Source organism: Pollicipes pollicipes, unplaced genomic scaffold (assembly GCF_011947565.3).
Source record: "Pollicipes pollicipes isolate AB1234 unplaced genomic scaffold, Ppol_2.1 Scaffold_3718;HRSCAF=4362_pilon_pilon_pilon, whole genome shotgun sequence".
Classification (NCBI taxonomy): domain Eukaryota; kingdom Metazoa; phylum Arthropoda; class Thecostraca; order Pollicipedomorpha; family Pollicipedidae; genus Pollicipes; species Pollicipes pollicipes.
The window spans coordinates 112,612-125,076 of record NW_023596361.1 but is presented as its reverse complement, the minus strand read 5'-3'; the positions used below and the strand labels follow the sequence as shown (position 1 = coordinate 125,076).

Sequence of the window (12,465 nt, the reverse complement as noted above, 5' to 3'; positions counted from 1 at the left end):
TTTGGCTTAGGTATAAGTACTTGTTGCAAAAGAGAATGCGCGTCGTAAGGTACTTCGTTTCAAGTTGCTGGTCACTTATTACGTAGCCTAACGGTTATGTCTGACCAGTTATCCGTGGGTACACAACTAACAGGCTGTGACGGGTGACATTAAAAATACCAACGTCAATGAACAGATGCAAAAGTTAGCTGTAAAAAGGCCTCCTACACATATAATGTGCGGGAAGGTCAAATAGTCAGCGGTCCGCTATGTTGTAAGCCTCAGAATGGCTTCGTCAGCTTTATAAGCCTCATGTTTTTTATACGTTTCGCTCAGCAGAAGTCGCAGTGTCGACAGCGTTCCTATGTTAGCAAGCGGGTCCGGGTCACGTGGGAATGAGGCGCCCGACTGCGACATGGAGTACTCCGAAGACTGCAATACTCATTATACGCGCTAGTTCCAGAAAGAATATCGTCAGTTCTTCCGGGGACAAGGGTCCGTTGACAAGATTCGCTAGTTGGATCGTGGAGTTTGGCCCAACTGCGGCCTGTAGGTGCCAGCTGGAAAGTATTTAAGGCTTATGACTTATAGTATGCTCCTGAATGTCCGAATGAAAATGAAACTACGGCCCTTTTTTCTTAAGTCTGCTTATTATATTAATCTGCGAAGCTGTGAACATAATGATTCGTGGAAGTTGATAAAAGCTGGTCAACATGTGGTGAATAGCTTTTGGTCACTGCAACCAAAATTGACATGTTCGGAGGGCATTACATACTGGCCGCGCTTTGGAATTTCCCAGAGCCGGCCGCAGACTTGCGAAAGGTTTTACAGACCCGAGTACTTAACAATACCACGGTGATTCGTTTCGAAGCCGCAATTTCGTTTGGAGGTGCAATGCAACCCGTGTAGTAGGGTTCAAAGTCCAGCCCCAGGTGAAAGGGCCTCTGGCCCACACTTCGGTTCCCCAGGCGCCGCGCAGCAGTTGGCAACAGAAAGTGGCCAGATGTCCGCAGTTCTACGTGGCCGTTGGAAATCGCCTCTTACGGCCAGTCAGGGTAGTCCGCAGAAGAACTGGCTAACATATGTACCGCGGGTCGGTGACCGATCATCAGCGCAGTGCCCTGCGCCGCAGAGCGCAACTATAGCACAAGCCCTTCTGAAACCGCGCCGTGTAGACATACGGGGAGCATCAGCCCAATCGTAGCTCAAGGTTTTGATTTTAAGTCGTTGCTGCATGCATGACTGTGTACAGAAGCTTGCAATGACTGTCACAGCTAACATTTTCCACGAAAAACATTTTGGGGCATAGCAGGGGCGAAGTTTCTTGCATATCATTTTAATCGCATCTTTGGAATTAACGTATTTTTACGTGTCGTGAAATTAACGTATTTCTGTTTTTAACAGTCGGCGTCTATTCATATGCGTTTGAATACACATATGAAACTGATACCGGAAACGTACGCCCGCCCGAAACGCCCGCCCCCCCCCCCCCCAAACTTTAGTACGCCCCTGGATGACTAGGACAAAATGATGGCATCGTAAAATATACTAAAATACTAGGATGCTGGCAGTAACCCAGCATCCTAGCACATTTTACGGTTTGTATGCGATGCGGGTGAGGAACAGTGTGAGATAACGTTTTACTTTATAAAACTCTAACTTTAGGACCATGATCCCAGCATAGTTGTGGGATAATCTCCCTGACGCGATTGGTGGGGTTAGGTGGCACCTCCCACCGGTGGGCGGGCAACCGACCGTCGGATGTCCCGCTCTCCGCCGCGACCAGCACCAGGGCCCCGGCCACCAGCTAGTCACTCATCCAGTCTGCGATGTCGTCGTTCCCCTTTGCCTGGTTTATACTATCTCACAGCCGACGTTTACTCTTGGCACTAAAAAAGCATTCCTCCGAGAAATTCGCGAGTTCGTTAACCACACTACCACTGACCCCTGGCACAATATTGAAGCTCGTAACGATCATATGCCAGAACTGGAGCACGAACAAAATACGTGAAGATAACAATCAACAAACACATATTTAAACAACACCAAAGACCATCCGTAGCAAATAGGACGAATGAAAACAATGGAAGGGGTCATCTAAAGTTTAGACGAAAACCGTAGAACACTGTACCCAAACACACAGCCGGCAGCCGTAATCGATTTTCCCGCTTCCTGTCGCCCCTCCACCAACTCAAACCCGTTCAATAAACAGATCACAGTTGTTTGGCTCGCGCCTGCCCACACAGGGAAGCCCAGCGGCCTCGGTAGGAGGAAGCTGTCTGCTGGCCGGGATACCAGGCCAGCCAGCCTGTCTGGGCAGTACGCAGCGTCCAGTACAGAAGGCCAGTACGTCCGCCGTGTTGCCTCGTGGCCTCTTTCAGTAGCGATCTCTAGTGGCCCAGCATTTTGTCCACCTTCTTGAATTTGGCGTCCAGTCCGGAAACCATGTTCTTCACCGCTGCCAGAACACGACGTAACTCAAGGCGAGGTCTAGCTGCCTGTGTTTGTGAAACCGATGCTCAACGGTCAGTAATTCGCGTTGCGATTTTCGCGATTTGTGCACATTCACAAGACCGGAAATCCGCTTGTTTTCTCCTAGTCAAGACAACACGCCGCGCTTTTAGTAGAGATCGAAGAAAGGCACGGCACCATGGCGGTGTGGGCTCTACCGTGGCAAACATATCTCGTCCTCTCCACCATTTCTTTTTGTCCATTTACCTTTTGAGTGCTGCAGTGCAGCGCTTACTCAGCGCATACGATACGGTATATTCTCATTTTACTCGGAATATACTCTTAACAAGCATGGTCGATGCGGAAAAGCACTTTGGCGGGCAGGTATATCAGTAGGACTCTTGCTGCGCAGCAAGGCAAAGCGTGCTTGGAGGGAATGTTTTTGTTTTTTTGTAGTTAGCCACGTCCTCCGTGCTCTGTCCGTCAGGGAGACGACATAGATTTCGTGATGAAGGCCACGTAGTGAAATTCGTGCCCATCATGCTCGGCTCATGCAGTAAGACCTACATTCTCCGGTCGCGAAATAATACCCATGTCTAATTTAGCCGGACCAGGCAACACGGTCACACACGTCATGATCGGGTCATTCCGCGGGACTCGCACCTGCCATGCTGGGGTCGTGCAGGTACAGCTCGGCGACCATCTTCTCGTCCTCGCGCTGCGCGGCCGTCTCAGTGTACCACATGGCCAGGGCGTAGCGGGTGCCGGCCGTGACGGCCAGTACGCCGTGCGGGTTTTCCGTGCCAGCCGAGAAGCCCACCAGTCTGCCGCAGTGCGCGCGCACGCGCACCTGGCGCCGCCGCGAGGAGGTGCTGGGTCAGTGGGACAGCTCACCGGCGCTGCACTGCGACGGCTGGGCGGACAGCTATGCCTGTAGATTGGGCGTGAAGATTCACCCCACATCCTAGAGCTGGGTACGCTGGGGCGGAATGCTTTGCGGCGACAACGGGGGAGACGTATGCACAGCCGATGCGAAGGGGTTGGCAACCACATTTCTAAATCTAGCAGTCTCGTCCAAAACTGTTTGATCGTGCAGCGACACTCACCACTGGCTTTCTATCGATCAGATCCCTGGCGAATACAAACTCGCCGCCTTTGAAGTTGTCGTTCAGGTAGAGGATGGCACTGTAGTGGCGGTGAATGTAAGCGCCCTTGCCTCGCGAGCACGTTCCGTTGTCGAATAATAAACAGTTGTCCACGTGGATTGGATGGCTCAGATCAGAGGCTGGACGTTTCTGTCCCAGACCTGCCAAAAAGCATATTGGTTTCAGCGGTGGTACCTCAGTGGTCGATACAGCATGATACTCAGGCTGCCTTAAAGGGAATGTTCCACATTTGAAGATATTGAAGCAATCATCAGATGTGATAGAAGAAACTCATTTTTTACTACCCTTATGCACTCTAACTTCTCTTATGCACTGGTGCACTCTTATGTGGAAAATACTGTTCAAAACAACACAATTTTTTTGTTAAGAAAGCATCATTCTCAATACGACACACTCTTTTGTTACGTCATTGTTCATTGCACAACACTGATTGGGAGCCAATCGACGGTCATCAACAGAGCCAATTGGGAGCCAATCAACAGCCCTATCACTATTCTTTATTCCAGCCCCTTAGGACTATGCCGACTTCCCCAATTTCAACAAAACGTATATCACGTTTCTCAGTCATTTTGAGCCCTGGGGAGGCACAGTTAACCATATTTGTTGGATCACGGAGACCACTAAAAGAAACAAAAAGCGCTGTTAAACACGAGGACCTACTAAAACCTGGAAACTTACTTTTTGCTGGTGAGACAGCTTTTTGTGATTGGGCTGGTTTAAATCGTGAAGAGCCACAGTTATTGTTACAAGTAGTTCGCCTTGTAATTAGCTACTGTGCATCAAAAACTGTGATAAAGTTGGTCAACGAAGTTATAATGCTTCGCAGCTGTATGGGCAGATATTGAGATGGATGTGGTTTTCCACGGACCACGGATTCCACGGAAGTCAAGTGGGCCTCTGGATGCCTAGGTCACCTAGTTCACGCCGGTCTGGTTTCTTGAACAGGGACTTCCACTAAAATTGCATATGCCCTAGTTTCGGACCCGTGCCTCTGCAGGCGTGCAAGGAGCGATGCTGACATCTAAAGGAGTCCCAGCTTGAAAGCAGTTGAGACGCACAGTTCCTGTGGATATGGAAAGGCCTCAGTTCCTGGATTTAACCTGAATGTACTGCCGGCCAATGGGCAAGAGAGTATTTTAGCTTGTTTACTTTAGGCATCCCAGGAACCTGTTTCATTTTGTTTTGCAGTTCTTAGCTTGCCTTTTTACCGTTTTATATGTAATTGGAGAGGCCAAAGGGCAACAAGCTCTCCTTTTCTCTGTAATTTATGTGGTTTTTATGCCTTTTGGCTTTCACCCCCGATGATTTTATGTTTGACTTTCATCTTTTGACTATTCAACATTCCACTTTTCGTCATTTCACTTGCTATCCTTTTCCATTTCTGCCTATTCGACTTTTTGCACATGACTTATCTTTTTCAGTTCCTGCTATTTGATTTGTTGTTCCTTTGACCTTTACTGCTTAACTTTTATGCATTTCATGTATGTCTACCATGACTTTTTGCCGTTTGACTTCATCACGTTTGACTCTTTAACCCCTCACTTCATGGTTTTTGACTTCGTGTCCGTTTACGTTCGCCGAGCTTTTACTGTTGTCACATCCCAGCAATCATTGTGGTGCCTTGCTTTTATTTGACTAACGAGTGTACAATGTGGTGGCCTGAATCATGCCCGTGCGGCTTTTACGAGGGATCGACATCCTGTCCATGTAACGCTTTTGCCCCAGCCCGTCACACTTGTCAATAAATTAGACACTCGTACGTGACAATCGAGGCCGCTTCGGTCGCGCGCTGCAGTGACACGCTACCACCAAGCGAAAAGGTCTGTTGATAGGTCGCCGTGATGAGAAAAAGGCGCATCAAGGCACAGAGAGCGTGCGGGCACCTTCTGGTGGCCAGCACTCACCGGGCAGGTACGTCCTGCCCACCAGGTGTGTGTAGGACGAGTGGAGCTCGACCACGCCGAACTGCCGGGCCACGAACAGCCTCGCCGCGTCCGCCACGTCCATCAGGAAGCGCAGACTGTTCCGCGACGCCTCGTCTCGTGCCACCTTCTGAAGCCGGGCGCGGTCAAATGTCAGACCGGAGCGGATCGTGGTCAGCGGTGCGGCCTGGCCTTTCGTGGTTCCAGCGATCACTGCTTAGAGGGCATCATGACGGCACCACATGTTTCCGGAGGGGGCGGTAGCATATTCGGATGTGCTCAGGTGGAGCGTGGACGCGGCATCGGGTATAATTAGTTTAACTAGCAGGTTAATGCTATCGCACTTATCAAAATATTTCCTTAAGGCGCTAGCAAAGCCCAGTTTTTAATGGGATATTTCAGATTTTGTTTCAATAAAATGTGACAGTTTAAAAATGTATTTGCTGATAGGTAATATTTAAAATTCACAGAGTGCAATGTATGTTAGTGCCATTATGCGATGAGGCAAAGAGGAACGTAAAAATGAGAACGATGCGATTCCAATAAACGAAACGGTTCTGTGGATAGCTCACCACGACAAGGCGGCCGAACGACAGACCGCGAAACTCTTCAAACGGAGTGTGCGGTACCCTCTGGCGGTATCCGTCGCCCGCCACTCCCGCTGCCTGCAAGAGCGGAACACTGCAAACCGCTTGCTGTGTGTCGGAACCGTTTACACGTACAACAAGGAGGGCTTTGAGCAGAATTCATCGATACAAGCCCGAGCCAGGGTAAACTCACGTATTTGAGAGTTTCTTAATGCGGGCTCATGTTTACGTGGAAGACAATTAGCTGTTCGTTGGAACTATTGAGGCATTTCAACACCACTGGAGTAACGTGACCAAGAGAGACCACGTGGGCCATGCTACCCCGCTCGAGTCAAGACGTTTACGTTAGCTATCGATGGATTTCGTGGGGATGGTGTTTAAAGTCACAGGAGGTTGAGAAAACATGACATCGCCCTCCTGTTCTCCTCCGAAAAAACTATGGCTACCTGCCTGACAGGATCATTCTGCCTTAGCGCTTATTCCTCGTGTATACCTTGTGCAGAACAAATGAAGACTACACTCGTGCGCGTCAATAACTTTCATATCCCCTGATCCTCACACGTGTCTGGCCTTGGCCGAAAACGTTGCTCGTTTCGCCTGTTGCCACAGTCATTTGCGTTTGCATCTGACAGACAGCTGAGCCTCGATCTGTGTCCGCGCGTGCAACTAGAACATGAACCGAGCGGACTATCGCTGACCTGCAGGATGTCGATCAGCCGGCGGCAGTCGCGTGACGTCAGCATGCCGTCGGCCACAAACCGATGTTCGCCGCGCAGCTCGGCGGGGCCGCTGGTCACGTGGGTCCTCTCGAGCCAGGCGCCGAGTGGGCGCCACGGCGGACCGGCCAGCACCCGGTCATGCAGCTCCAGCAACCGGTTGTTCACCAAACGGGCCGACCGCTTCGCACTGGTGTCAGCGGTGGGATTGGTCTGAGGGTCGGCTTGACTTGTCACCAGGTCTGGAGCTGGTTCATGACCTGGGCTGATCTCAGCGGCATGTCTAGTCTTAGTTTTTGGACGTAACTCGATGCTCTCTGCGTCTAGCTTCCTGTCAGGTTCATCTCTAACTGCTGGCCTAGGCTCTGGATTTGGCTTTTTGTCCCGATCCGATCTGTCAGGGGATTCCGTACTAACCGCATGGTTCAAATCAGTCGGGCTGCTTGAGTCCGAAGTGATCGCGTGGTCTGGATCGCTGTCAGGATCTGGAATGATCTCAGGGTCTGAATCTAACTCCTCATTCCGGATGGGGCCCGGGTCTACGCTTGCGGCATGCCGGGCTTCCACATCCTCGGTCGCATCGGCCGCCGGTTCTGCGCGAGCGTCGCGGTCAGCCGTCGGCTGGCTGTCCGAGCTGGCCTGCTGGTCCGTCCTGGGCGGTAATCTCGCACCAGTCTCCTGTTGGCGCAGGCAGAGAGACGCGCACATGTCACGGCCACGGCAGCGAACCGAACGTCCTCTTGCGCTGAGAGAGCCGCCTCACGAGGCCGTGCGCCACTCCGTGGCCAGCGCTATGCTGTTGGTGTGTGGAATGTGCGGTGGGAAATCAGCCACACCGATAGTTTTCTGTCCCAAAAAGCACGCACCAGCACAGCCGGACATGCAACAAAAAACGTCAGCAATGGGTGTATCACGACGAATGCCTGGCAGTGCGGGTGGTTTATTGTGTTACTTTGTGATGCGTGAAGACTGGAGTGTCCAGTGTGCGGCGTGGTGCATGGAACCAAGCTTGTTTTCCATGCATTTGTTGTATCTCACCGGAGATCAATTCCATGCCAGAAATAGACTACGTTTTAGGTCCAGATAGAATCCAGTTGACTCACCGCAGCCCGAGTCGCGATAGTTTTTTGGTCTGGCCATTCACTCTGCTCCCAGGGACATTACTGAAAACTTCTCTCACAAACCGGCAGGCAGGGAAACACCATGACGCTGCAGCCCCAATGTATGCTGTACGACGTGGGCAGCTTCAATGGAATGCGAACGGTACAGTATCAATCGATGTATTACAGCACGCTTGACGCAAAGCGCCTGACAAGAAGTGACCGTTTTGACAGAGACGGGAACATTTTGAAAACATATAGAAAGCATGCCTAAGATGCTACGTGCAGACCCGAAGATTCTCTTTCATTTCGACTGAGAAACGCTCACAGTTGTGGTAGCTGCTCCGATTAGGTACTTTCGTAACAAGCCCCGGCACATGCGGCACAGGCAATAAGTGGATGAAGCACTTTGTGCTGTCCGGTGAACAGCTCCAAATACTGCCCCTGACGCTAAATGCTCCACTGCCTGGCAGTCATGGCTTTGCAAATGCAGTATAACTTGAGTGAGCCTTCCACATTTGTATGGGGTTTTGAACTGAAACAGACATTTCAAAGATCATTCGGTGCAGTTCACAGTCCTGGGATCTAATGTAAGGTTCTTAGTTCTACAAACCTACAACACCCCAGCTTCTGAGTTACACGCCCGCAAAGCTTTGCAGACTATTTTTGTGCAGAATATTACAAGGCCATTCAGGCATGCATGACGCCACACCAACTTCATCCAAATCCTGTCACCCTATAGGCGATGCAACATTCAAGGCCAAGAAGCATATTATCGGGAAATGGCTGCAAGCGCCTGAGGAATCTTCCCCTTGCGATAACCAAGCATGTAAAGATAAGTTAACATCTTAAATGCACGAATAAAAATGCAAGAACACCACGAGACAAGGTAAAAACCAGTACATAACGATATATGGCTCAGTGAACACTTCCAGTAACGCCACTGCCATCTTTCAATAAGTTGAAGTACTACCTGTGAGTGCTAGGGTGGCAATTTCGCACGCCTAGTTTGGCAGCACCTCGACGTCATACATCACTTTCAAAAACGCAATCAAATTGACGTATTGAAAAGCATATCTACTAAAAGGAGAGATTGTGTTGTCTACAGACAGAGCATACAGATATAGCAGTCTTTTCCACTTAAAAGTATATCAATAGTTTAAATTGAGCTTATTTCATCACATCTAACACTTGGTTTAATATCTTCGAATGTGGAACATTCCCTTTAAAGGCCATGAATTTCCGTTGAAACCGAATGTTGCATATTTCACGATATTGAGGTTAGCATCAGGTATGGTGAAATAAACTAACTTATAACGATTAGTATGCTTTTAAGTGGAAAATTGCTCTTAACAACACAATTTCGATGTTTAATAAATATGCTCCTCAATACGTCATTGATTGCGTCCTGAAACATTTGTAAGACAGCACTCACTTGTAGCTCTGCAATCTCCCGACAGGTTGCCCGCGGCGGAGCTGGCTGTGTGCTGAACCAAACATTGCTCGGCGCTTGTGTTTCAGCCATCTTCCTCAAGGATTGTCATCTTTTTCGATTACTCATTGGCTATCGCTAAGTACCACAGGCGCAGAGCCGACGCCACGAGGCCTATGGAGACTGCAACGCCCGACGTCGAGACCCGTTGCTGCGACTTACGAGCTTTTTATTTACGAGCTTTTTTACGAGCTATTTACGAGCTACGAGCTATATATGCAGCTTTACGGGCTGCAACCATTTTACATAGTTTTTATCGGTAATCCACTCTGACCGAATTTTGAACATTTCAGGACCTGCAATCTACGTTCAGAGAGTCTTCAATATCTGCGATGAACACAGAATAGCATGGAACTGGGGTGTATGTGACAATTATTGGACCACCTGCGGCGATCAGGGATATTGTTGCATCAGTGAGGGTTCTTGTGCTGATTGGGGGTCAAATGTGCGGGTCAGAAGGCTTCCCGTGTTAGGGAAGGGAACAATGTGACATGGTATATCCTCCTAATGATCTCCGAGTCGACCAGGAGACCCCGCCGAGTGTCGTCACAATGATAGTCAGAAGGCACGTCGCGATGGGACAGAATGGCCCTTCAGCCCTTCACCAAAAATGATAATGTGCCCCTGGTGTTCTGCTCGAGGGGCCCACTGCTCGGAAAGGAGTGAGGGGTCTCTATCAAGTAGAGTGGGGTCTCATTAATGTTGAATAGAGAGTGTCGAAATGATTTTTTAAAAAATCAAAAAAGGCAATCCCATATTTATCTGAGAACGTACACTTATTCAAAATGGATAAGTGAAACAGATTACACCAAAAGATTTGAGAACATGCCCGTCCGCAACCTCGAGGGCAAGGACAGCGATGGCCTGGGTTGCAGCTGCCGTAAAGCCGAACGGCGTCGGCCACTGCAAGTGCCACCAGACGCGGGCAACGTATTGAGCTCTCTTCAGGACAGATTAATAGTTACAGGAACACGAAAAATAAACACAAAATAATAAAATAAAAAACTCTTAAACGTCCACCTCCAGACTGCAGCCCCACTTTGAGGTGGTTTGAAGGCCAATTCATTCCTATCATTAGTTTACAAATTGCACACGTGAAATATGGGCCCAGACTGCCTTCCATATTCAAGATTTAATGTATGAAGCGCTCATAGGTACTTCTTTCAGAAGCGTCATCATTTTCGTCCACCCATTAACCACATCGCAGCGTTAGCTACTAGACCGACACTGCGCGGCATTCGGAGACTGCAACGCCTGGCGTCGAGGTTCTGATTGCCAAGATTTGCGATTGCGCATGCTCAAAACTTCGTTACATAGCCTGTGTCACTAATCGATTTGAGTGTCTAAAGGGAATTACTTCAGAGGCGTCACTATTTTCATCCACCTTGGCATGTGACTTAACAAGTGTATTGATATGGCTTGGCCGTGCCAAACACTTTGTTGACCACTCAATCTTCGATCAAAGTTTCATCTCCAAATTTCGATCAAACATGGCGATCCACAATCTACCCTCACGATGTCTTTAATGTCTGTGGAATCCAAATAAACAATTTTGACAAAGCTTCTGATTTGTATCGGTTTTGAAAAAGTCCACTTAACTATTGTAAATCAAGGGCGTCAGTAATTTATTTCATGCGGTCGTTTGGCGCATGATGTTTGCAGGGTACATATGGACTTCCAAATGCAAACAGAATTGATCTCATGGTAGCTGGGGTTTCTGTTCTGGTTGTAAGGTAAAAATAAGAACAAAACGAAGAAAACTGTATCCCTTGTTAACAACTAAACTATATCTAAGGATTTTGGGGGGTTACCATAAGAGGGCCCTTTGCCAACTCTGTGTCCCCCTTGGCAAGACTCTGGTTACGTCCCCGCTTTTATACAAAGGCAGATCAAGTTGCCTGCGTTGCATGGTGGAAATTAAATATCCGTTGGACCAATTCATACCTAAAACAGGCAGCTTCGCAGGGGGCTTTTTCTGGGGTGGTGTGGTGTAAAGGAAGACAACTGGGAAAAAGATATTGTTGCAGTTGTCCACCATATGTTTTACACACGATTTAGCAGCAATGCTGTTCCAGAAATATGCAACAAAGCAGCCATACGATCAGTTCGCAGTCGTTCATGCGGGAGACAGCCGGGCCAGGGTAGTGGCCGCCGACGGCGGACGGAAGCAGAGCCCAGATAAGGAATATATGATAGGTCTTTCATTCTGTAGCTTGGTTTTTAAATAATTTTCAGTTTATGGCTTTTGTCACGTTGCTTTGGCAGTTTCAAGCTTCCGAATTTGCTTCCGACTAAAATGCTGTGATAAGTCTTGCACTGTGAGCCATCGATTCACGTTCAATATGCTCACCAGCCTAACTTCAGGCCGTATTTTGGTATCCACCCTGTGGAGGCAGATGCTAATCAATGCCCCAAAACGTCTATCCGCTCGTGAAGTTTCGCCTCCCCATACTGAAATGGCCGCATAATCTTGGGAATCTGAATAGCCTTATTTGCCGGATGACATAGATGAGTCGAAAGGGCAAGATTGTGCACTAGTGAGAAGCAGCTCTAGATGCATATCTAGCATAGCAGCTATGACATTTGAATAAAGAGCGATAATAACCTCCATTTCTACACCTACCCCCGGCCATCGGGCTTGATTACCAGAAGAAGTTCCTGAAGTACGCCCTGAGCTTGGCCCTCACGTTCTGAAACATTCTAACGCCTATGCAATGAACGGTTACCACATCTGAAAATCGTGCTCACACACGCCAGATATGAACAACTCGACAATTCTAGCTTTATGGACCTTGAATACTGCATGGCCAGTGAAATGGCAGGATGTAAATGGCGTTATCATGACATCATGAATGCCTTGGTAACCTTGAAATAGTCGACACAAAATAGTCTTCACATCTTTGAATGAGTGTAGCTCAACAACTGAAGAGTTTTAAGTCTTAAGAAGAGCAGGGCTCTGAACTGACCTAAATGATCTTCAAGGTGGCCATTTCAGCTCAAAGCACTATACAAACAGGGACCGCTGCCTTTAAAGGGAGTGTGTCCAAAGTTT

The 12,465-nt window shown here is 48.7% G+C and overlaps 1 protein-coding gene across 1 annotated transcript; it reads right to left on the bottom strand.

Annotated features, from left to right (window-relative positions):
• Positions 1 to 1,501: 1,501 nt before the first annotated feature.
• On the bottom strand, positions 1,502 to 12,112 carry LOC119092957 (prolyl 3-hydroxylase 3-like). The gene is made up of 7 exons (XM_037215854.1): positions 12,060 to 12,112; positions 6,804 to 7,011; positions 6,091 to 6,183; positions 5,501 to 5,648; positions 3,537 to 3,736; positions 3,094 to 3,280; positions 1,502 to 2,437 (listed from the first exon to the last, which is right to left on the bottom strand). Exons 1-7 carry the CDS (start codon positions 12,110 to 12,112, stop codon positions 2,370 to 2,372), a joined length of 957 nt encoding a protein of 318 aa, XP_037071749.1. The 3' UTR covers positions 1,502 to 2,369.
• Positions 12,113 to 12,465: the final 353 nt, after the last annotated feature.